This window comes from Pyxicephalus adspersus, chromosome 5 (assembly GCF_032062135.1).
Source record: "Pyxicephalus adspersus chromosome 5, UCB_Pads_2.0, whole genome shotgun sequence".
Classification (NCBI taxonomy): Eukaryota; Metazoa; Chordata; class Amphibia; order Anura; family Pyxicephalidae; genus Pyxicephalus; species Pyxicephalus adspersus.
Genome location: NC_092862.1, coordinates 107,408,678 through 107,436,099, shown reverse-complemented (window position 1 = coordinate 107,436,099; position 27,422 = coordinate 107,408,678). Strand labels below are relative to the sequence as shown.

General features: G+C 37.6%; 1 protein-coding gene across 3 annotated transcripts in view; it reads right to left on the bottom strand.

Moving 5' to 3' along the window:
* NEK10 (NIMA related kinase 10) overlaps positions 1 to 27,422 on the bottom strand; it is a 139,574-nt gene that overhangs the window by 43,182 nt on the left and 68,970 nt on the right. For all 3 annotated transcript variants that reach the window (XM_072412389.1, XM_072412391.1, XM_072412390.1), the window contains exons 25-26: positions 13,778 to 13,848; positions 10,817 to 11,030 (exon numbers count right to left, since the gene is read on the bottom strand). In XM_072412389.1, the coding sequence (XP_072268490.1) occupies positions 10,817 to 11,030; positions 13,778 to 13,848 (285 nt within the window). The remainder of the gene's footprint in view (positions 1 to 10,816; positions 11,031 to 13,777; positions 13,849 to 27,422) is intronic.

The window sequence follows — 27,422 nt, the reverse complement described above, 5'->3', positions numbered from 1 at the left end:
AACTTTGGGTTCCACAGAACCCTGGCTGGCAAAAACTGATGTATACAGACCAGTGTTTTTTAGGTTAGGCAACATTTACTGGCCAAGAGTTACTATGGTAGTTTCTGCCTCTGCCTGTCACTTCTGTGCCCTTTTTCCCATGCCAACTTGCTGATTAGGACATGTCTGATGACAACAGCGTTGTCAGGCAAGGAATGAAAGGCGGAGGCAGCAGTACATGAAGCCAGAAGCAGGGAAACAAATAGGTAGTAGACTGCATGTGGTCCGTCACTGGAGGACTGTCACAGGGGGAATATCACAAAGTGGTTTGACACTGAAGGGTCTGCCACAAAGGATCTGTCAACTGAGGTTTGTCAGTAAGGCCTGGTACTGAATGCTTCATCACTAGTGATCTGTCACTAAGGAGATTCTCTTTTTACATATGTGCACAAATAAGTGGCCACTTATCATAAATACCCATGATTAGCATAAGGGAGGAACTTTTAAGAGGTGTGATTCTGAACTTTTTTGTTGTTTTAGGAAATGTTTCATTTTAAGAATGTAAAAAAGATGCACAAGATTGCATGATTTGGCTTACTTTAATGACAACCTAACTGGATTCATAAATGTATTTGAAATTTAAATTGTGATCACCCTCTACTTTTATAGTACATCACCCTTTTTAGAAATGAATAAAACCTTAAAATAAAATAATGGAACTTCCCAACAAGCCTAAGCATTGCCTGTAAGACAAATAGTGCACACAAAAATGTAATTTAATCTTCTGAATGTTTATACTTTTGATATGAAGAATGACATTCTTGCTATATTACATGGTATACTCAGGAAAAATACATACAGTTTCATGTCAAAAGTAGAATTTAAAATATTTTACCGAATTTCAAGGTCATACATAAAATATTCCAGACATGTGAATTCTCCATTAAATATGTTTTGTTTATGTGTTCTGTGTGCACTCGCATACATTGCTTTGGTTATGAAGAGTTATGTAATCCACATAAACTGCAAAGAGCATTAACACCATGAGTTATATGAAATGTGTTCAAAATGCTTGGATAAATGCACTAAAATATGAATTCAACATTTAAATGTTCTTAAATAATTCATGATGTAAACTAGATGGTAAATTCCTATTTGGGCAATATAATGTATATCTATAATTACAATATAATGCCCAAAGGATCATTTGCATTTCTATAACATGAACGCTTGAGTAGATCTCTGCCACCATCTATGAAAAATTTTCAATCCTAGAAAAATATTTTAATAGGCTCTCTGTATTGTTTATTTAGTAGCATCCTCATATCTAAGAACTTCTGCATATGTAAAGAAAATGTGTAGCATTATGGAGTTTCTTTCCTGTCTGTCTGCTTAGTTGGGTATTTTTTTTTATAGAAGCCCATGATGCTCTGATACTAATTCCATTGATGAACAAAGCATTAGATGCAATGGACCTGATTTATTAATGCTCTCCAAGGCTTTAGAGGATACACGTTCATCAGTAAAGCTGGGTGATCCAGCAAATCCTGGAATGGATTTCCTAAAAGTAATTTGCTATTTGTTAAAGCTTTCAATCCTGGACCAGATCCATTGCACATTGTAACTACATCTGCATACAGCCGTGGCTAACCAAAGACATTCATGAACCAATGCCCAGGTCCACGGGGTAAGGAGGGCAGCCTTGCAAAGCAACACAATAACTGTAATTTTTTTAGTGTGCAGGATGTGGACACATGTTAACCTTTACTTTAACCTATGGCTAATTACAATCCTAAAACTGGTCAGGGCCACACAGAATGATTGATGGGGCTGCAAGTGGCAATTTGAGATGCCTGCTCTACACCTTGCAAGTAGGTGATGCACCCACATCATATCCAAATATGCAGTAAGCTTTCAGTTGCTTCTGTACTTCAATCTGGCACATATTCTTTCCAAAGATGTTGGCTTTTTAAAGCTTTCTTAAAAAAAAACTAGGGAAGTGCCACAAATGTCTGCTTTCTCTACACGTTTCTTTGCTCTTGTTATTAGTATGCATTGTTCTTAATTTTACCTTCTACCAGAAATCTCCCCTGGTAAAATAGATAGGTAGTACAATCTATTTCATTTGATTACTACTACACGAGGAAAACAAACAGTTACCTTTTTTCGAAGTCTCCTTTTCCAACCTCAATCAAAATAATATTTAGGATTCTTGAAGAACCTGGTAAAATACTGCTAAATTACAGTTTGATCCAATTTCCAAGACAGAGGTGTTCAGCTGCCTGAAAATGGGGAAGTTGCCAACTGACTCATAACTATGTCAATGCAATTATGCTGACATAATAGGCTCCCGTACTAGGGACACTTTTTTATGAAAAAAATAATGAAATTTTATTAAAGTGTAGGCGCTCTGGGCAACATTTCAGGAATCGATTCCTAAATATTTCAGAACACCAATACTGCAATACAGTGGCTGAAATCAGTGAGATCAGAAAATACCTTTCTATATTTAAACCAATTATTTAGAGAATGTTAAAGGGACAGTTACATAAATCTCATTTCTGATTTATCCAAAAACACAACTAACAACTTTAAAAAACAATTTTAGGCAAGTGTCATAATTGTGTCAGCAAGCACTGAAGCAAGGGACAGAAAGATGGTACAAACATACAGTATATAGGTATAGTCAAGCAGTGTTCCATTTGTGCCCTGGAATGTGATTAGTAACCTGGAAGGCTGTTAGACAACTGACTTGACATGACACATTTAATGGCTGTGGCTGTGGAACATGGTCGCAAAGATATGTTCATCTTCATAAAGCAACTTGAAGATGCAGTGAGCAGAAAAAAAACATACCATCTATGATCAACTGTGTGGTTCTGAATATAACAGGTAGCACACTGTGCATGTTCAACATGGGTTTGGACACCAAGTCTCTGCAACATTTTGGTGCCAGCCAGTGGTCTTCTGCAACATAATGCTGGCCTCCAGTGGTTTCTTACAACAAGCTGGCATCCTGTAGTTGTCTCCCAAACAAGCTGGTGGCCTGCTGCTTGTGTAGCATACTCCACAAGGAATCCCTAAGGTTAAAAGTGTCCCATGTAGCATAAAATTTAGGATTGCCATAGAAATAGGACATAGAACAGCAGAAAATCTCCCCTTTCTAAGATCCCCAAAGGGAAAGGGAACAAAGGGAACACGTGATAACATGCCCTTTGGTATACCTTTGGTTTGGCGAGAGCCAGGGGATCATTTCAGTGACTTGGGGTTAGTGTTACTTTTGTATAGTAAAAACTTCAGGATAAAACAAGAAAAATAAATGTAACATAAAGTATCCTAGTCTACCATCGGCTATACGCTAAGTGGCTCATTCAGATGAAATCCCAGTGCCGGTTTTCGTTGCACTACCCTCTCTTGAAGAACATGATTTTGGTGATGAACTGCATGAGAAAAACTTATTTGAAAAAGGAACAAAGGTATCGTAATTTCGAACCAGAGAAAATGCATTTCTGCAGTACTTTAGAACTGACAGTGGCTTTGTGTATTGCCATACCATACCTGGTTTAATGGAGGAATTGGGAATTCCAATCTATAACTCAACTGAATGGCAACTATTCATCGATAGCTGAGAGCAGAGCTTAAAGTGTGTTCTCCTTCACAAGGGCAATATATTTGGGTCAGGCACAATTGGCCATTCAGTTTCTCTTTGTGAAGAATTTGCGGACATAAAGAGTCAATGAGTTGTTGCAATATCACCAACACTATTGGGTCATCTGTGTTGACCTTAAAATGGTATGCCTCCTTCTTGGTCAGCAATGCGAATACACCAGGTATCCCTGTTATCTGTGCATGTGGGACAGCAGAGCTCGTGATAGGCATTGGGTGGAAAGGAATTGGCCTCCAAGATCTGCCCTAAAACCAGGTGATGCAAACATTCTACATGAGCCACTTGTTGATGGAAAGAATAATATATTCCCACTTCTGCACATGAAACTGGGTCTGATGAAGCAGTTCATTAACGCTTTGCCAACTGAAGGAGACTGTTTCAAGTACCTCATTTTGGCATTTCCTAGCCTGTCATTTGAAAAAGTAAAGGCTGGTGTGTTTGATAGTCCACAAATTCGGCAGCTCATCAAAGATGAACATTTCATCAGGACAATATCATAAGTCGAAAAGAATGCTTGGTTATCATTTAAAGCCATTGTGAAGGATTTTCTTGGAAACACACGAGCAAAAAATTACACAAAAATTGTCCAGAAACTCTTGGAGAGCTACAAAATGCTTGGTTGCAATATGAGCATCAAGGTGCATTTTCTGCATAGCCATCTTTCTAACTTCCCGGAAAACCTTGGTGCAGTCAGTGATGAGCAAGGTGAACGATTCCACCAAGATTTGAAGGTCATGGAAGGACGGTATCAGGGTAGATGGGATGTACATATGATGGCTGACTATTGTTGGAGCATCTGGCAGGATTGTCCTAACACTCCAGGAAAAGCTATAAGTGTAAACTTTTACCTTAACCGCTTACCCGATTAATTTTCAAATGTTTTACTGTAAATTAAATGTCATAGAGTAACAATAAATCCCTTGTATGAACAAAAGACATGCAAATAAACAAAACATTCAAGTTATTATTTCATTATTTTTTAATTGTTTGTAAACTTTGTATGTTTCTTGACAAAAATGGAGGGTACTCTGTACCGTAAAAACTGAATTTGATAGCAAAAAACTGGGGTCATTTCTGGAATCACCACCCAAAAATTAGTAAAAAAAAACAAGTGTAAGATCTAACGCAACAAAAAATGCGTTCCTCAGTGTTATTTACTATGTATTTTACTTTGGATTTCAGCCTTACCCAGAAAAAAGCTGTAAACCTATTAGTATTTTCCTCTGTGCTCCCAGTCATCTAAAACCCATAATTGCAATGTGATATTCTGTATCACACTATAATTTAAGCTTCAATATGCTTTCCGATTTTACATTTATTTGAATGTAATGAGAATTTCCATCAAATATAGAAAGAATTATAAAGGAAAACTAGTAACTAGACAGTTGTATTATTTTTTTATTGTATTAAATTGTGTAAGACTGTGTACAAACTTTTTCTAGCTTATAATAAAATACACACACACACACTTAGGAAATGTTTTTAAAACGCAATGAATATGACTTTCCCCAATTTCTGGTGGCAAATCAGTCACTCTCATTTAAAACACATGCTCTTGGAAGATTCAACTTAAGAGAATGTATGCTGAATGCCAGAATGGCTGCTTTATAAATAGACCTTATAGAGCAGTGTTTCTCAATTCTAGGATTCCTCCAGAGCAGCTAGCCAGCCAGTGGTTCATGGACCACTGGTGGTCCACAAGAAAATTTTGGAAAAATTTTAGCAATATTTTTATGTTTATTAGTTTTAAAACAATAATAAAACAAAAAAAATTCTAATAAATTCTTATATTCTGAATGACAAATTTCCCCTTTATAGTGCACTAAATTCACTAACTGTACTAGAGATGAAAAAACAAGGGAGGCGCAGCATGACGTCAGTGTGGTCTTAAGCTGTATGAGGCAACCGTTGCTGAGTAGTACACTTCAGTATTGTTTCAACCATTACAACAGTCACCCTTCTCCGTGACTACTGGTTCTCATCGAATTGTTTTATTTTATTTGTTTATTTCTTCTCTTTTAGGTATGTATGACCTTAATTTTGTATTTTCTTAAACTTTTTTATTTAATGGCATCAAATAGTTTTGCTTTGATAACTAACATTTCTTGTTTGGTCTTAGATTCGAATGAAATAAACCCATAATGCGTGAGAAAATAAATATTTAGCATTTCTTTAGTGATACCCAAGATAATGCAACTAATGATAATAATAAAAATAGTAATACTTCACTTAACCAATGAATCAGAATCCTCCACAGCCCTTGTCAGGCACCATTAGGAAGATCATTATTTTATAAATGTATTTATCTTTTCAAAAAAATTCATTAATGTTCTGCAGGATTTAAAATTATGAATTTAGTGGTCCATGAGGTTGGAAAGGTTGGCGATCGCTGCTCCAGAGGTTGCTAGGGATTCCCTGAGCAATAAGCAATTTGTGCCTCTCAGGTCATTTTATCTGACACCAATGATCTTTTTGGTTATTTATAAGGGTGGCATACTTCTGACTGGCCATCACACTAATGTATTGTGAACTGTGGATATAGTAAAGTTATTCCAATGGTTCCTTTATATTAAAAAGGTGAAGAAAGGCAGTAAATTGATAGTTTTTACTGGGAGGCTTTTAGTACTGAAAACAAAGTGAAATACAATAGGTAATAAAAATAAAAATATATAACTTATTAGGTATAGCAACAGGGTCACTTTAAACCATAAATATACTATTTGCAATAGTTAAAATGGAAACATAACCTCATAAAAAGCTTTAATGATATCTCCATAATACCTCAGACTTAAATGAGCTTTAGGTGTTTCTAATCTTTTCAAGCCACAGCCAAAAATTAGTTTTGGAATAAATAAAGGTAACAGCAATGCTTTTAATTCATAACACCACCAAATGGTTGTGTTTTGTAACATAGCAGTTGCGTTTCTTGTTATCTAGAAACTAGCTATCCACTGTCCACCGCATTCACTATTTCATGGGAAGCCAATTCTATATCAAAATTAGAACTCATAATTCAGTATAACAACAACTGAAATTATTTAGGAACATTTTATATATTTATTGCTAGCTGTACTTTAGTGTGTTAGTAAATCACAGAGTAGTATAAGCAGAAAACACTTCTTGCAGAAACAGAATGAATGTCTATTAGCTGATGGAGAATGGTAATTAAGAATCACAATAATGCACTTTAATATGTCTTGAATGCAGAAAATCTTAGAATATTGACAGAGTTTCCATCAGTCAAAACCTAAACTCTACAATAAAAAAAAGGAATTAGTTCTTACAAATTTCTCTTACTCTTCGTTAATCAAATTATTCAAAACAAATTATTGTCTGGAAAATATTTTAAAGTGCATAAACTAATTAGCGTTAATAGGACATGTGAATTTCCACAGGTGCTAAGCTAAGAATTCATCCTTGTAACAGAATTCTATACGCACATAAAACCAAAAAATGCTCTACAAATAATGCATTACACAAATCTTAGTATGGGATATGTTAGTAGAGGGGAGATATACAGTGGGTAAAGGATACTAGGGAGGTGGTATATAAGGGAAGATTTATGGTGTAGTAAACCTCATACATGCTACTAACAGCTCTAAGTACAGTCATGTTTTACAGTCATTTTGCTGATCAAGGCATATTAAAAAGAATCATTTGATTCTTTGCAAATTTGTTGCGTAATGTTATTGTTTATTTCATTTGAAAATTTCAATAAAAACTTTGAAACAAAAAAAAAAAGTAAGAATCATTTGGTCCCCAGCAGGTAGTTAAATACAACCTATGATAAGCAGCAACACATGACATTTTACACTTTGTCACTGTTTATTTATTGAAGACAAGGTGAAAATGCAGAGTGTAAACAACACACCCTTACCACTTACATAGAAATAAAATAGATAGGTAGTAGTCAAGAGCTCTGAATGAGATGCAGTTGATTAACTGACAATCACAAAGTGTGACCACTTCTATAAAAGCAGAAGTTTTAGCAATTTGCTGGTCTGGAGCAAGATGTGTGTGTTAACCTCCTGGGCGGTTCATTGCTGTCCGGATTTATATATCTAAAGGCGGGACATTGTCTTTCATGAAAATGTATTTTACATTAGAGGCCTGTAATTCTTAGGCATAATTTACTGAAATATGTCCAATATTTAATACATTTAATAATAAACTTTAAATAAAAACACAAAAATCTGTTAAAACAGGAGAAAGAAAAATAAATTAAAAATACTGAAACCTGTAATATTATTGTACAGTAGCATATATAATATATACATATATTATAATGATTACTTTGTATTGAATACAATACAGGTATTTTATATTGAATTCAATACAAAATCATTTGAAATTCCCGCCACGCTCACACACGCAAAAGGATGTGTCCAGAGGATGGGATTGGACGGGCAGGACACTGGAGGATGCCAATGGGACCACGTAAGTTTTATTCTTTATTTTTTAGCTACCCCGAGTGTGGCCCTGGGTTACTGCTATCAGCTGTTTTTTTTAACTCGGGGTTACCGCTCGGAAGGTTAACACAAAGCCATTGAGACATTAGCAATGATCTTAGAGAAGCAATCATTGGTGCCCAATAGTCTGGGTATGATCATAAAGCTATTTTCAAACAATCTGAAGCCCATCGTTGTACAGTCAGAAAGATTATTGACAGGTGGAAAACATTTAAGACAATTGCCAAGAGTAGACATCCCAGCAAATATACCCCAAGGTCGGAATGAGAAATGCAGAAGGAGAATGATCCAAAGCACAAGAGCAAATCTACAATAGAATGGCTTAACGCAGAAAAGAATGAAGTTGTTGCAATGGCTCAAAGTTCAGACCTAAACCCAAAATGGTGTGCTGGGACCTTAAGTGAGCTGTGCATATTCAAATGCCAGCAAACCCTAATGAGCATAACAGATGAAACACACAAGCAGTGCACAATTCAGGTAATTGTGAGTCAAAGAATTCTGCAATAGCAGATCAACCCCTACCAGTGTTTGTCTAACAATCAACATTTACTCAAATGAAAAAACATAGAAAAAATAGCAAAACATACTATTCTGTGACATTTCCTTCCATAAACATATCCTATATTTACATATATTCATTGCACATCACTTTCATAAGACAATCTTCTCAACAGACACACTCTATGCACTAGCATTTGCTGACACTCTAACACTCTAATTTAAATATTGTTTACTCCACTTTATTTTAACAAATAGTATTGTAACACTCCCAGCATATCCCTATGAAGTGTCAATAGGAGTGAATAATTTATTTGACTGTACTTAGGTCTGTAAATATTTTTCTAATTTACCTAACCCTATATCTAAAATATATTTGATCATTCCGATTTAGAAAACTCCAGCTTTCTTTATATCTATGGAGAAGCAGTATTATAACCCTTGTCTCCTCTGCTTTTTTATGCTACATCATCATAGCATAGAGGGTATGTTTTTTTTAAGTTCACAGCAGATAGATGGGAAAACTAATAACATTGTCAGAAATTTCAGTGTACAGGAAATTGCAAGGATATTGGATTTCTATCAGGATTAACAGGTGCTTTTCTGTGCTAGCAAAAAAATGTATTGAGATTGGTAAGATAACAGTAATGCAGTAACCACAATTTAGAATGAGGTAACTGCAATAAATAATATTTTGGGTTGGTATTTGGGTTTAGATAGTTTGAGCCAGATTTTTTAAAGCTCTCCAAGGCTGGAGAAAATTTCTGCTGGGTGATAAAGCTGGGTGATCCAGCAAACCTGGAATGGATTTCTTAAAAGTCAAGCAGCCTTTTGGACGGCTGCCTGCGGTTCACCACTATACCACAACAACACACTATAACGTGTACATACAATATACCTCTTAACGATCAGCTAACCTGCACTCAACATTAAGAAACACAATAATTGCTCATATTGAGCAACAAACTTCTTGTCACTCCAACATTAATTACCAAGAACTAACACTTTGGTCTCCAATTAGAACATCCATTTTGTGTGGGTTCATACCACTTTCACCAGATGGTGCATTCTTGATTATTTACCATTCTACAAAATTCAGCGTGCCCTTTAAAGCTTGTCATCTCATTCTCCTTTGATCTGAGCAAAAGCATGACTTTTACACATCACAAATCAGACTAACTACCACTAGTCATTATTTGTACCGAAGCAAACTCTTCTCGACCAATAACGTCCATGCCAGCCTTTATATGTCCAAACTGATAATGTTTTTTTTAAATCAGGGCACTTTCAAGTAGTAATCTTACATCAGTTAGTTCATTTAGAGATAAATGAACATCTAATGTTCATTTATCTCTATTCTACAGGTACGTCTCCCACTCTGCCAAATCTCAGCCCTGTGTATGCAATTGTTTTCCCCTGCAACCCTCATCTGATAATCCCTATTTAATGTACAGCGCTGCGTAATATGTTGGCGCTATATAAATCCTGTTTAATAATAATAATAATAATAATAATCAGATGTTTCGTACGCGGTAAAAAGTCTCAGCAATATCATTAAGTCTCCCAAACCTCTGAAGAAGCCCTGTGGGGCGAAACGCGTCGGGTAGGAAAACGTATCTGTTACTGCTAACATAACATGATGTAATATAATATCACTATTTCATGATTACCAGACTAGTGTACCTACGTTAGCCCAGGGTTAACGCAGGAGATGTTCTGCTGAAATTTTTAATTTGTCCTTAACTAATAAAATGTAATGTTTTTTTAAAAATTCTTGCCCTTCAAAAAGTCTGCCTTTCTTTCTCTTTCTCTCCTACATACCATTTAACTCCAGGCTGGGCAATTAGGAGGTAACTCCTTTCCTTTATCCTTTGTTCTTTTTGGGTCACCCATCTTGGTGGAACACATCCTTTGATTATTAAAATAACATTTTGATTTTTGAATCATTACAATATATGAGATACTGAGTGATGCCATTTCACAAAGGAAGGAATAAAACAAAATACATATAAACTCTATAAACCAATCAACACAATGATGCAACCATGAGGAAAATTGACAATTTTTTTCAAACTATAAAATTTACTTTACAGAAAGAATTTGATTGCATATAAAAGACACAAGGGAATTAGAATGTTACACTTAAACAAGTTTGGTAATTGTCTCTGGTTCTTTAGAAAATAAAAGAGGGTGATGTACTCACATAAGGTAGTGAAGGGTGGCGGTGACGATACGTCCCTGTATTTTTGTTAGCCTCAATGAAATATTTTTGCGCACGTTTTCTTTCTCTTTCCAGTTTTTTCTCTGAAGCAATCTGGCTAGAAGATAAGCTGTCCATATATCTCATCATGATATCTGATATCAGTGCGCACACTTCTACTATGTCCGGACGAAGATCAGCATCTGATGTCAAACACCTATGAAGTAATAAATCTGACTGATAAAGTGCAAATTATACATTTATGAATATATTAAACATATATTGGGGTAAATCCAACTGAATACTATCGACATAGCTTTGTCCATGGGAAAACAAAGGGGTATTTTGGGAACTGTCTTTGCAATGTATGAACATAATTTAGTCATGCACTTGAAAGGTAAAACAGCTCCTGTGCTTTGCCTTCAAATCTCTCTACAGTTCTTGTCCCACTTACCTTTTCTGACCCAATAGAAAAATACTCCCCTAGCCGCTCTCTTTGCTCGTCCAATAACTTACTACTGACTTCCTCACTCACCACACGCACAACTCCAAGACTTTTCTAGAGCTGCCCCAACTGTCTGGAATGGTCTTCCTCATCCTATTCAGTTTGCTTCTACTTTCTCCTCATTTAAAGACCCATTTTTTCAAACTTGCCTATCCATCTTCTTCTGTCTTTTGAAACCCTCACTACTTCCCACCTTTCCATATCCCCATCCTATTGTGTAATACTTCCCCCTCCTCCTAGATTGTAAGCTCTTTGGGGCAGGGTCCTCTCCTCCTCCTGTGTCACTGTCTGTATCTGTCTGTCATTTGCAACCCCTATTTAATGTACAGCGTAAACAGTTGATGCTATAGAAATCGTGTTTAATAATAATAACAGCAATAATAATAAAAATAAATGGTGTTGCTTGTAACGTACATTGGATCTTGTTTAATAAATCTGTCCAAGACTGTAAAAAAAAAAATAACCAATAACAATTGACTTGTAAGAAATCCATTCCAAATTTGCTGGATAACCCAGGGTCCCCTATGATAGTCTATCTTCTCCAACCTTGGAGAGTATTAATAAATCAGGCCCATTATCTCTGGACTCACCTTGGACTTATCTTTAGACCATTTGTACCAAAGGTCAGCTAACAAATTGTAGAATGACACAACCTCCTGAGTGGCACAAACTACACTCCACTTCCACTACTTTCTAGCAAACAGATGTGAGTGATCACATAATTTATATGTACATTAGCTGTAAAAGGGGTAAAGCTAAAATGTATGTGAAATTATTTATACACATACCATTTTTATATTCCCAGGAGAAATACTCATAGGCCGTAGAAGGGGGCTTAAGAATGCAAATCCCAATAGCAAAAAACACTTCTGCTAGTAAAATCAAAGTGCCCCCTATATATCAGTCACAATACTAATATGTAAATAAAAGATGCTACATAACTTTTTTTTTACCCAAGCTGTAACAATAAAAGTTAATCAAGAACTTGTAAAATTAAAAGTTAAAGGAAATTGTTTAGCTAACAGAGCTAAAGAGATCTGAAATTGTGAGTACCTTTTTTCTGCACTCACAACTTTTTGGTTTAGCATATTTTAGTCCATTACTAAGGGTGTCTAATTTAGCCTGGAATAATTGATAATCAGGAGCTGTGTAGCAAAGTAAAATACAATGTATGTATTCTGTGCATAAGTACAGGTTGCATGCATGTTGATACAGTTCACAAGATAAAAAGTAATAGATATAATGGTCCTGATTTATTAAAGCTCTACAAGGCTGGGGAGGATACACTTTCAACAGTGAAGCTGGGTGATCCAGCAAACCTGGAATGGATTTCTTAAAAAGTAATTTGCTAATGTTTTCAATACTGGACCAGATCTATTACAGATTTGCTGGATCATCCAGCTTCACTGCCAAAAGTGTATTCTCTCCAGCTTTGGAGAGCTTGAATAAATCAGGCCCACAGTATATATAGAATTTGATAATGTGTCAAGGGTAGCAGCGAATCCCCCATGTCTCCTGTCCTACTTGTGGAGGAGAAACAAAAACTACCCAGTTGCTAACCCAGGATCTAAGCAGTAGTTGCACAAAGTTATATAGTAAAGGATCCAGACAGGGAGGAGGGCGAGTAACAACATTAACAACAGGGACAATACCAAAGCTTACTTGAAACCATAGGAATTATTTGATCAATCATGCACTGAGCAGTTTTTAAATAAGACACCTAGGTGATGGCACAAACGTGTTGACTCAATGGCCCTGATTTATTAAAGTTCTCCAAAGGCTGGAGAGAATACACTTTCATCAGTGAAGCTGGGTGAACCAGCAATCCTGGAACCGATCTGGTCCAGGATTGAAAACATTTGCTAACAAATAGCCTGACTTTTAGGAAATCCATTACAGGTTTGCTGGTTACCTAGTTTCACTAATGAAAGTGTATTCTCTACAGCCTTGGAGAACTTTATTAAATCAGGGCCAATGTCAGTATACCAGCAAGATCAATGCCAGCACCAATTGTGAATGCATACTAAAATCAACATACCCAGCCCAGTGAAAAAGCATGACAGTGAGAAAACAAATAGGAAACAAACAAGAGTGAAATGTCTATACCGGGAATAGCCAGCTCATTACAACATGCTTAAACCTCTATTTACACAGAAACATGAAGTACTGAAATTAGTTAATGCATACCATTACAGCTTGACACATCCACAGATAGCACTTAACAATGCAGTGACTCATGGACATTAGCCCATTGGCGAACACAGTAAAAAATGATTAGAAGGATTAGATCAATTGATCCCCTAGGGTGCACAAATATAAGTATTCAAAGACTCACCTAAGATTTATTTTAATCCAAGACAGCTAATGGCAAATATTTAGGATTTGTTTACTCCTAATATATTCACTTTTTAAAAAACAATCAATACAAGCTGTAAATAAAAAAAAATGAATATTATTACCTTTTAATTATATTTGAGACTTTTTCAGAATACATTCCCTCAGAAATAGGAACATACACAGCTTCTACGATCTAAAAGAAAAAATGTTTTGCTATTATTAGCATGATACAAATAGTATTGACACCTAGTAATGACAAATAGTAGACACTCATGGTTTTCTAGGTGCACAAAAACATTGAATATTAACAGAGAGATCAGATGGTGCTATGCCAGATATACCATTAAAAGACAATTTCTAGCTTTATTAAACTTTGACTACTACTGCTTACCCTACTTATTGTATATTTAACTGATTCATCAGTCCCATCCCGCATCCTGTTGTTGTTTGCAATTCCCTAAGACGCTATCAAGTTTAATCTTTCAGATATACAGTCTTGTGTAAGTAGGCATATCCTACAGAAACCACTGACTTTTTCAAACCATACAGTACTTGCCTAGGCAAACATTAGACCTTTAATCAAACAAATATAAGTGAATACAAACACAAGGAAAATGTACTTAATCAACTCTACAGTACACTCTTGGCCTCAGAAGCTAGTATTGTCTTTTAAAGCAGAAGTGACCCACCAGTCACTGGCATCAACTTGGTAGAATTTTTGTCAACTCTTCCTTGTAAAATCTTTTTCATCTGCAAGATGTTTGAAGGTTCCCTTACATTAAGTGGCCCTGAAATACCCCACTGCATTTTTTTAACCATTTAGCATTAGTCTTTATATTAGTATCCTGCAAAACTTATATTTTTGTATCAGATGGCTTCACATTCCGATCAAGTACACTTTAGTTTTGTTTCAATTGTTTTTATTAGTTTCCAGAAAAAAAATTACAACATAGAAACAGAAGTACATACACAACAAACATAGTTTAACAATATAGCAACCAGTATCCAACATGTGTCTTTAAAGTAGAACCCAGCTTCATTCGTGAAACCTGAGATCTGCAACACTAATCACAATGCTCCTCAGGGCTGGTAATAATATACAGATAAATTACTGACTCCCAAAACTGAAATATAGGCGGACATTCCCACCATATGTGAAGTAGTGTTCCTCTTTGTGTGTGGCAACGCCAGCATCTGTCAGATTGCTGTGTGGAAATATGATGCAGGTCTATCAGGCAGCAGTACCATCTAGATAGTACCTTATAGTTTGTTTCTTAGGCTTTACATGTCAGTGCAAGTTTATGAGTAAGTATGAAGGATTTCTCGCAATCTTCATTAGCTATTGACCCACCTAAGTCTCTATCCCAATACCGTGTATACACAGGAGGAACAAAGTCAGGTTCCCCGGTTAGCAGGCCAAACAATATTGAAATTAAATGGGTAGAGCGTGTGGTGGAACCGAGTATCTTCTCAAATTCTGTCAAGCCTCAACACAAGGACATATCAATGAAGGAGGACACAAATGAAGACAATGGTCTATAAGAGAACCACAAGACCATCTTACTATTCTTGGGTATATCCAGGGAAGCCAAGGGAGGAACCCGGCCATTAAGTAAAATATCTTTAAAATGTCGATCATTCACAACCGACCAGGATAAGAAGCGGGATGTACCCACAGCTGGTAAGAAAGCCGGGTTGTCAAATAAGGCCTCCTGGGACCCCGTTTTGTTGATAAAGAACCCGATTTGATAGAGATATCCCAATCTAGAAGAGAACAATCTACCCAGGGTAAGGACCTAAGATCAATTGGCGAAAGAGAATTTTCTAACCTTACCCATTCTTTGGAGTCTCTATTATGAAACCAATCCACTACACCCACCAAGACCGATGCCCGATAATAAAACGTAAGATCGGGAACCCCCCCCCCCCCCTCTATCTTTAGGTTTGGCCAGTGGCGAAATAGACTATGCAATATACGTAGATAATTCGCTGGTACAGAGATTGAGACGGTTTCGAGCATGTACAATAACTTTGGTAGTATATCCATTTTAAGAGTTGATACGTGCGAACCATCCCAGAGGTAGAGAAGCATATTTCTGGAGTTCAGATTGGAGTTTACTATAAGGGGAGGATTAGTTATAAGAGAACAGATTAGAGGGATTAGATGTTATCAACACACCCGTCACACACGCATCTAGAGGAATGTTAGTAATTTCAGATTTTGAGTAATTTACCTTAAAATTACTTTAGAGGCTGAATTTATCAAATTCTGTCAGGATAGCGGGTATCGTGATGTGGGGGGATGAAATTTAAAGGAGGAGGTAGTCCACATACAGTGACAGTTTGTAGTGCACGTCACCCAACTTGACACCTTTGACATCTGGATTTTGACGTAAGGCAACAGCTAAATGCTCCATTACCAATGCATAGAGCAATGGGGAGAGGGGACACTCCTGTCTTGTTTGTATTCTGAATATATAAAGGGCCCGATAGGGCACCATTGTCCCTCACCCAAGCCCTGGGTGAGGAGCAGAGCACTGGGATTCTCACAATCATATTGGGGCCAAGGCCTTCCTGTCGTAATGACGAGTACATGAACTGCCAGCTGACTTTGTTAAAAGGCTTTCTCTGCATCAACCGAGAGAAGGCACATTGGGGTTTGGGTGGCATGAACATGTTGGGTCAGTAAAATGGCTTTGATGGCATTAACTCTCGCCTCTCTCCCATAAAAAAAACCTGTTTATCCTTATAGATCAAAGATGGCATGTAGTGTAATAGCCTATTTGCTAAAAACGTAGAAAACAATTTAGCATCCACATTTATCAAAGATACAGGCCTATAGTTTGAGCATGCATTGTAGTCCTTGCCTGGTTTGGGGATACCGGTAATATTTGAGACATTGTGTTTGAAAAGGTGAGTCAAGAAAGGAACTAAAGTAAGGTCGTGCAACTTGTAGAATTGAGGTGTGAACCCACTGAGTCCTGGGCTTTTACCCGCTGGAGTTGCTTTCATCACTGCATTAACCTCTTCTTCGGAAAACGGGGATTCTAAATAGGATATTGCCTCTGGGTCTAGTTCTTGGAGGGCCGTTTCTGATATATATTGCTCTAGTGAGGGTAGTGATACTGGGTCCAGTGGTGATATAAATTGGAGTATTAATTGTGAAAGACCTGTGGAATACCTTTAGGAATAGATGTCAGGTTACCCGTAGAGTTGCGTATGGAGGGTATATAGGTGGCAGATCCTTACAGGATGCTGTTAGTTCTAGAAATACATCAGAAGACATATTTTGCTTATGTATTTTGTTATGTTCCAACAAGAGTAATTTATCGGATGTAGGTTTAATATCTTGAGTTCTAATCTTCTTGAGTCTAGCTCGTGCTGTATTAGGACCCCCCTAAGAACTGCCTTCATAGCCTCCCATTGTATCGGGAGGGAGGTGGTGTTGGAAGAATGGTCTCTGAGAAAATTGGATATTGTGTCTAGTACTGCCATAGCAAAGATCGGATATTTGAATAGTGAGTCATTACACTTCAATGTCAATTCGCTAGGGCCTGCTTGCAGGAGTTGAAGGGTTAATGTCACAAATGAGTGATCAGATCAAGGGCAGGGAATCTATAAGCAGTCGGGTGCCAGTCAAGTGTTGGGTGACTAACAAGTAGTCGGGAATGCGGGAATACATCGAATGCGGGTTGGAATAAAAGGTAGAGTCCCTAGTGGTCGGGTGTAGTGTACGCCAAATGTCCATCAGCCTAAACTCGTGCAGTTTGGAGCAAAAAGAATTTAGTTTAGAATAGGAGATGGGGGTTTTCGCAGAGGATGTGACAAAGCGGGGGTCTAGTGCAAAGTTTAGATCGCCTCCCACTATGATACTGCCCTCAGCAACGCCTTTTAAGATTTCCAAATACTGAATGATAGCCTTCGTGGGTTGCTGATTGGGTGCATAAAAAGAGGCAATGGCAAACTTCTTGTCCCAAATGGAAATCATGAGAATTAAATATCTGTCCTGGGGGTCAGAATGGGTATCTGATTTGGACTGGTAAGGATTTATGAAAGGCTATAGAGACCCTTTTTGTTTTGGATTCAGGGTTGGAGCTGTGGGACCAAGTGGAGTAATAACTGTTACGGAGGGATGGAATGCAGTTAGTCTGAAAGTGGGTCTCTTGAAGGAGTAAAATTTATATTCTAGCTTTGTGTTGGGCGTATAACAATTGAGAATGCTTGTTGGGGCTATTAAGGCCCTTAGTGTTGAGGGACTGAATTTTCAAATCTTGTGGTTGTACAATGGATGGGGACATGAGGGCAAGAAAGGGGGAAAGGGTCACCAGACAGGCGAGACAGGCTAGCTTCTCACTTGTGGGGTGAAAACTAAAGTGGGATCAAAAATCCCAAACTGCCGTCTGAGGGGGCGGTAGGCCTATGTGGGGAAGTGTCGGTCTATGGCGGGAGGAAGCAATCAAGTCTAGTCCTGCCTGGGGGAATCTGTGTAACAAAATGTGTGCAGAAAAAAATCAAACAAATATAACATGGCATATGCACAGCACTAGTTTAATACCATGAAGAAAACATATGTCAATAGAAATGAGGCCAAAATACTGAAAAGGGACATCCGAGACATTAGGTAGGTAAGTATATACCAGTCAATCTCGACCCCACCACACATATTTGGCAGTTAGGCCTAAGGCCTAAGGCCTGCCAAAGCATGGAGGGGAGAGGGGTGGGGCATATTGTAAAATATCTATCAACTGGCAAGCTTGGTTTTATCCACTCAGTAAATAGGCGGTTAAAAGGCCAGCTAGTGACTCTACTGAGTTGCAAGGGAGCCAGTGGAGAATGACATTAAGTAGCCATACTCAAGGTTTGCTCAAACTTTAAAAAACAGGGCTAAAAAACAAAAAGGCACATATCTACCAGTGCAGAGTAGAGAAACACATTCCTAAGCGACAACCAGAGAAAGGCCTTCATAGCTGGTAAACTAGGTACCAGGTATATAAAATAAAATAACAGCAAAACATATACTGGAGCCTATCCTTAGTGGCTCAGTGAACTTAGGCAAAGTTGAGAGGTGTCTTCAACAGGATTTAGAAACGTTGTGAAGGGGATGGCGCTTGTTGGGAGCTGGTATCTGCCATGTGTTCTGCGGCGGCTTCCGGGGGCGTAGGAGGTGCAGAAGGTGAGAGATGTTGCAGGGGATGGGAAGAAGCTGCAGGGGGGGTCCTCTGTGATGAAGGCATTGCTGACGGCCATTCCAACAGGGTAACAAGAGGAAGCTGCATATCCACCAGTAACACAGGAGAGCGAATATAATTTTTGCTGCCTTTACGTATATTCACATGGAATTGGTACCCCCACCTATAGGGTATGTTTCGCTCTTTTCAGAACATTGATTAGTGGCTTAACAGCTCCCCTTTGATCCAGTGTAAAGTTTGGCAAATTTGGTAGCAGTTGGAGACATGTGTCTGCATATTCAATGGGTTCTGCATCTCTAGCTTTATGCATGATATCCTCCTTGGTCCTATAGAAATAGATACTGCAAAGCACATCCTTCGGCTGCTGGGGATCCTTGCTCCCTGGTCCCAATGTTTTGTGAACTCTATCTATCCCCAGGTTCACGTCTGGGGGCACCCCTAATAGGGAAGCAAAAATAGAGCAGACCGCGGAATGGAGTTCTGAATTTGGAACAGATTCTGGAAGCCCCTGGATATATTGTTGTGTTTGTTACGTTTTTCCACATCGTCATGGAGTAGAAATAATGTGTTAAGTTGGGCTTCATGCTTTTCTAGTATTGTACTGTGAGCTGCCATTTGAGTGGTGAGGTCAGCACAAGCAATTTGCAGTGTGAGCGTGGTAGCTGTAACTTGTATAGAACGCTGCATAGCCTGAAATTCTGATTTGCAACTTGCCTCTAGTCTGCCAATGCTTTGCTCCAATATGTGCCTTGTGGGTAAGGCCCTCAGGTGTGCCCTCCAGTCCCAGTCATCCTCACCTGTTGCAGGAAAAGTTTGAGGAGGCCTATCCATGGTTGCAGGGATAATCGGGGTAAGGATTGAAGAATTTGGGGTGCTGGACAGATGGGGGTGAGCCTCTTCTGTGGTCCCAAGGCCAGCTGTGTCTGTGGGGGTTCTGCTCATCAGCTTGCCAGGCAACCACGCTCCTGCTGTCCCATTTGTGGCCGCAGAATTTACTAGAGGCTGCGGCTTTGCGGCCTGGTTCCTTAGGGTGCGGTCTTCCCAAAACCAAACGCCGGGAAGCCCACCCGCTATACTCCTGCTGCTCGCAATTTTCCCCTTCTGGGTCCCTTTGCCTTTAGGACCCATCCAGGAGCTGGAAAGAAGGCACCAAAGTGTTGACATGCTGAGAATTCCCCCGGATGGCAGGGAGCTTAAGTAAGATGCGTCCTAAGCCGGCATCTGCTGGGCACGCCACCCCCCAGTACACTTTAGTTTATTGTATAAAAAATGGTTAACCTAAAGACTGCAAGTTTCAAAAGCGCTGAAGCAGCAAAACAACTGCAAACCATAGGCACAACATTACATAGTATGAGGGTCCTCTCCTAACATTATGACTTTGGTTTGTGCTACACAAGACTAAGAGCTATTGTGATATTTTTTCAATCTTAATAAATCCTGTGCCAGACTCATAGGACCTGAATTATTAAAGTTCTCCAAGGCTGGAGAGGATACACTTTCACCAGTGAATCTGAGTGATCCAGCAAACCTGGAATGTATCTAGTCTAGGATTCAAAACATTTGCTAGCAAATAGCAAATGACATTGAAGAAATACATTCCAGGTTTGCTGGATCACCCAACTTTACTGGTGAAAGTGTATCCTCTCCAGCCTTGGAGAACTTTATTAAATTGGGCCCATAGGCTCCACAATGGCCTTAGAGGGCTGCTTTGATGTTGGTATGATGACACCACACACATCATTAGCAATAAGGACACCAGACCCTAAATATGTTTAAATAAGGCAGATTCCACTTACATAGTCACCCACAGAGGATTTAATCTTTAGCATGTAATGAAAAACACCTAAATTAAAAAGTATGGATTTGATGTGGTAGTAACTGTAGGATGTATACTTATTTATCCTGCTTATTAACTATAAATACAATGGACCTGATTTATTAAATTTCTCCAAGACTGGAGAAGAGACAGTATCATGGGAGAACCTGGGTTCTTCAGGAGAACTTTAATAAATCAGGCCTAGCATGTCCATTTTGTATGTCATTTGTCATAGTATATCATCTTAACTTGTAGGAACTTTGAATTATGATCATATGTTTGGCTGTTTAAATTTGTTGAAAATGTTTACAATTTTCATGAGGTGTACTTATTTTACATTGTCACTGTAACTATAGAGCATTGTTGTAACTGGTTAACCTCCTACACCAGATGACCTGTAAATAGAGCTGCAGGCAAACTGGCTTTAAGAAGAAAGCCTTAGGCTACGTAGACACGCTATATTTTTATTCCTGGAAACAGTGTTTCACAACGTCAAATGACTAAAATATGAATATTCGAGTGCTGTTCTGTTCTATGGAGAGGGGAGAATGAGTGAGCGGCACTCCAATGCATTCTCCTCCATTCACTTCTATTGCAGTTGTTCATCGTCTATTGTTCAAGGATCCGCCAGGATCCTGTGGCTCATATCAGCTGAGAATCATCTGTCTATACATGTCTACACACAGTCTAAGAAGGGTAAAAAGCAACTAAACTCCTTGGCGGTCTGAATATATCAGTATTTTTAAATGTCAAAGCCAACAATACTTGTTATTTTAACTCACACGTCCCGTTGATAATGCCAGGGACGCGAGGCCAGGGGACTGCAGGCATCGCCAGGGGACGCAAATGCCAGACGGGCATCCGGGGGAGGCAGATGCTGGGCAGGCATTGTTGGAGGACGCTGCGGGCTCGTGGGGACCAGGAAAGTCCTTTACAATTTCACCCCGAGTGTGGCTCTGGGTTACCGCTTTTGGTACTGAAAATTAACCCTGAGCCACACTCGGGAATACGGCTAGGGAGGTTAATAATAGACTAGATCAGATTACCCATTTAAACACTTTAATCTATCGGTACCTAATAAAAAGTACACACCTGTGCTACAATGTGCTGTCATCAGACTCCAAAGTATTAACTATATATAAATAACTGGGCATTATTTACTTAAAGAAATGTGAATGTTTACTCTGGAAAGTACATTTAAAAACGTTTTAACTTTAACATTTCACTTTTTAATGACTGGATATTCAAATTGTACACTGCATTACCATAGTTACACAGCTAGGTGAAAATTCACTTTGGAAAATAGGCATGCATTTTCCAAAATTAGTTTTCTCTTTGCTAAGTAAACAAACCTTATTATTTTAGCAAAATTAATCCATTCCATAAAACTGCTAATAATGCAGAATTATTACTACGAACACATTATATTACAGACACATTCTAACAAAAATACAAATTTTAAAAATTATTTCTCTAACAAAATCTGAAAAAGAAAAACCACATTATAACAGCGGACTCCAATATGTTTACCTGAACAATACCTTTCTAAAAATGCAAATGGTGAATGGAAAGAAAGAATTTTGCAATAGGTGGAACACATAAGGAAATAACATCTTTTCAGATTGTACCTATTAAATTGCTGAGGTGTATGAATTTGCTTTAAATATGCAAACAAATTATATTTCTGTGTCATCAGCATAAAACTGACAAACATTTCATTTTCAGATATATACTTTATAACCTGCATGTAACATTTATAGAGTCTCCAGGCAAGTCTTAAATTATTGCAAGATTAGCAGAAACTGCTACAGCGGGTCCTAAAAGAAGAATAAAGTGATTTAAGCATTACTATCCAGTTGTGACATTTTTCGATTTATAATGGCAATGAATAATCTTTCGCAAATAATGGAAAAATTGTTATGTTTTCCAAGAAAAAGTTGGCCTGAAAACTTAAGTCAATAGAAAACTAGGAATGGAAGACTTTAAATTCAAAAACCAACAAAACATGTTTTTAGATTTGGATAGAGTGAGGAATGTTTAATGTATAGTCTGTGTTCCCACTGAGAAGACTTTAGAACAGGAACTGGAATTTTTCCAACAGATAAACTGCAACAAAACATTATATTTAGTTCAACAGAGAAAGTTAGGAATCTCTGGTAGGCTGGTATTACTTTCCATCTTCATGCCTCAGTGACAACCTTCCACTTCCCTCTAATTTCCTATAGGATCACAGAATTCCCCTATGAACCACATTGTTTGTTTTTGTTTTTGTTGTTGTAATTATAGTAATAACTACCATAATACAAATAGCGTTCAAACTAACACTTCTAATTAGAGCAACCCTAACAAGGTTAAAGGGTTTTTTAGCAGAATTACTTGCTGGTGGGTGGTGAGTTTCTGCCATAATCTGAAGTACGCATGGCATACTTGCTTATAATGGCACAGACTTACCTGCAGCCTGCCAGCAGCAATGACAGATCCAGGAAGCTGCCAGCTTCGCTGCTGACTGCACATGGGGACTTGCGAGAGCACAGTGGTCCTCTTTGTCCAATAATGATTTAACTCCTGCACATGCACAGGAGTTACATTGGACCTCTTTTATTAAAGCTCCACAAGGCTGGAGAGAATAAGCTTTTATCAGTGAACCTGGGTGATCCAGCAAACCTGGAGTGGATTTCTTCAAAACATTTGCTATTTTCTATCAAATGCTTTAAATCCTGGACGAGATCCATTCTATGTTTGCTGGATCACCCAGCTTCACTGATGAAAATGTATCCTCTTTAGCAGAGAGAGCATTAATAAATTAGTACCATTGTCTCCAGCTGCTGGCTCTGTATGTGGCACCACCGTACACAAAGCTGAGCTCTACACTACACATGCATGCACAATGTAAAGCTTAAAACAAAAAATGTACATTCTAATGTCATGTAAAGTGACATGTAATGTCTTTTTTCTCAGGTAACTCTACCTCCCGGTAGACTTTTGTTTTTTAAATTCAGGTCCTCCATCTCCAGCAGCCTTTATTCACTTACATTTCACCCTTCCCTACACATAGATACACACTGCTCCATTTAACCAACAGGAAAGTTAAGTTTAACAGTAGTTGTAGGTATATGTGGGATTCAACCTTGACTCAATCTCCTTCCATATGGCATTGGTATCTCTTGATCAGCTCAACACTGTCATGCAGAGGCAGGGAAGGAGTCCAAAATCCTGCATATGCTCTGACGACAGTCTTTATCACACTGTAGTGCAAGCTGCAACAATGAGAATGGTAACTTTGCAGTGCAGTGCAGCATCATAGTCATACTATTACAGGAAGCTGCATTAGGTGGACTTCACCTACAGGCTCCACAGGTATTTGTCAGACATTGTAGGAGTTTAGATGCACTTTTTATAAAAACTACAGCACATATTTACTTTTAATGGGAGGCTATATTTCCACTTTAGCCCAATTACTTTGACCAGCATGTCAGCTACTAATGCTATAAAGCACAAAACCTGGGCATTACAGCATCCCAAACAGGGTATTCTTAGAAATCCCCAACCAACCAGAATAAGTGGTCATATTCAAAGCTGAAGTATTGATTGGGTTGGGTCTGCAATCTATATGCGCCTTAAGGCTATCTATTTTGCATAAAATTGTAAAATTGCATAAAATTATTCTTTAATTGCAAGTGCCAAACTTCTGTTTATAATGCATTGCAGCCAGTAACCCCTAAACCTGGGAGGCACAATATGGAAATATGAACTTTCTACTCTAAAACTGGAGCCTCATCACACACCCTGCTTTGTCCAACATTTACTGTTTACAGAGCTGATAGGAGAGTATCATTTCAGAGCAGTAGGCCTACTAAACTTCTCCATTGTTGGGGAACTTCAGTAATATAAAGGACAATATGTAGAGAAATCTCTCTGACCCTGCAAATAACAGTAACTGTCACCTTAAATACTTGAATAATACCACCGATATTCATTAATAACCTTTACTTCCCCTCTTCATACTTGATCCCTTTTGATCTTCTGACCTATCCCACATTTCTTAATTTCACTGGCAACCTTATGTAACTGCCTTAGTAAAAAAAAAAATATTCTAATTGTCATTGCAAGCCACAGGCAATGTAGCTAATTGGAACCTCAGGATGGTTCCCATGGGGGACCGAAAACCATCTTGTCATGTTAGGTCCCAACTAAATCAGAATTAAAGAACTGTAGATACACAGTCACAAAAATCACAAGAGCCTTGGACACAAGATGGAGTTTTTCTTTCAGGGCCATGTCATACTAGTGTTCCTGTCACTGGCAACAAACAACAACTAACAGGATCCATAGAGACTTCTCATATGATTCATAGAGTGTCTCTTTTGCTAGTTATATGCTGCAGACTTGCTCACTATTAAAGGCAGGGCAGCAGGGTGACACCTCATTGGGTTGGCCAGTGGGAAAATAAAAAACATTTGATCCGTTGTTGAGGACAACACAAACATTTTCTCTTTAAACAGTTTTGGAGTACATTTATACATGCAGCCCAGTGTCATTAAGGCCCTAAGGTCCTATTGCTAAAATTGCAAAGACCTTTTGATTGTATTGGTAACTTTATTGGTAAAAAAGCAACTGACTTTTTCATTCACATTAAAGTTGTTGAATTGCACAAACTGAAATTAAATGTCACATAATACACATTATTACAGCCTTTGTAAGAAACATTAACTCTGTAAAACGCTAAAAAGTAAATACAATATTTAAAATTCTATTACAAACTGTCACAGTAGCATATTACAATTTTTATATTTCCAAGAAAAGACAATTTAACTAATAGAACTCAATAAATTGTGTATGTGATATTATAATTCATACAAGCACATTACTGTGTGCTTTAACAATGAAACAGTGCTAGAATAATTGGGAAGTTAATCTACTGGATAATATCTATTGTCTGGTAATAGAACTATTCCTTATAAGAAAATTGCATTATTCGTAATAAGCAACAACTGTGCTTATTCAAAGATTCTAAAGGTGTTGACAGGCATAAAGAAACAAATTTGTATTCAAAACTGATTTGTATATTATTAAATGGGATAAGATTTAGATTGCTTCATAAACATTGCCAGGAGAGTTGAAAAACTTAATCTAACATCTGCGCAACCATCACTTAGAAATAAAAATAGGAAACATTGGATAGAATGTTTTTGAAGCATACATTTAATCTATCAAGTTTGTTCATTGTTTCATTGTTTCTGCATAAAGTTCAGAGTTTTACATTCAGAAAAACAACAGCTTTTCTAAAATGTCAAACATGTGTTAACAATTTTTTAGGTAGCTTTGTATGATTAAGTCATTTGTTATGGTCCCTCATGCATCATAGGTGTACAGATATTTGGAAGATCAATTTTAAATTCAATGTTTCTGGTTGCTTTATTGTACAAACAAGCTTTGTTATAGCAGTAAACATATAAAAGTACTCTGACATTTACATACTGTATATGGAACAAAATATTAAAGTGAATTTGAGTGTAAAAGTTTTCCAACCCTGTAAATATTTTTACTGTTGTTAGTAACCCCTTCCCCTCTCTTCAAAATGAGTTTAATTGCACCAGAAGGGGCACAAGCAAATAAAAATAAATCTTTAAAAGAGAAAAATGTAACAAAAATCACACAAAAACAGATTGATCCTCTTTATTCATCACTTTTCTATGTTTCTAGAAGACTGAGCGAGCACAAACAAATAAACAGCAACAAAAACAGATTCAATTTACCTACACCCCAAAAAAGGTTTAGTTAAAATCTATTACAAAGTTTCAGCCTAACAAATGTAAAGCTTTAAAGTAAAGCTATCATGTGGACTGCCATTGAAAACTTTCTCAAAAAAATGCTTGTTCCCTAGCTGTAGCTGGCATCAATATTAACCTGCATCACATATGTAGCTAGTCAAAGTATAACCATTACTCTGCACACTTGTTTCAGATCACTGACTCACAAGGCAAGGAAAGCATGACATGTAAGAGAATAGCATTTAAAAGTAGAACTTTTTGCAAACACTTGTATTTGTTCTTGACATGTTTTTTTTTAACAGAATGCTAACATTTTGCAAATGTTGTGGATGAGGGTTATGGGGAAGGTTGGTAAATGGAAAGTGGTAATGGCAGCTTAAAACATGCAGATCATTCCAACAAATTTGTAAGCTGCATTCATTGGAGGTCATGTAGTGTACAAAGTAAATAAAAAATCACCAGGACCCAAAGAAGGTTTTTGGCTAAAATACATTTTATAGGTCATTTCTATTAAAAAAAAAAAAATCTCTGTCGCCTGTTCATTTTTTGTTAAAGTGGCTTTAGTTGTACTTTAAGCAACGTGTATCCTTTGCAGAAAAACAACTCCTGTACCCATACGCCCAAAAGGAAGGTGAAATAGAATTAGGAAAATTAGAGTATGTGCAGTTGGGGAGGAGGGTATTAATGTGAACCTGTTGCTTTGGCCTGTCTGATTCATTTTAATCAGGTGGTCTGCCCTTTTCAAACACAGGATGCATTATTAGGGATTCAGTACTGGCTTGTAGACTTTTTATATAATCCTGGCAAATCACTTTCATCAGTAAAGCTGAATGATTCAGCAAACCTCGAATGGATTTCTTAAAAATCATTTGCTATTTGTTAGCAAATGTTTTCCAACATGGACCAGATCCATTCTAGGTTTTCTGGATCACCCAACTTCACTGATGAAAGTGTATCTTCTCCAGCCTTGGGGAGCTTTAGTAAATCATGG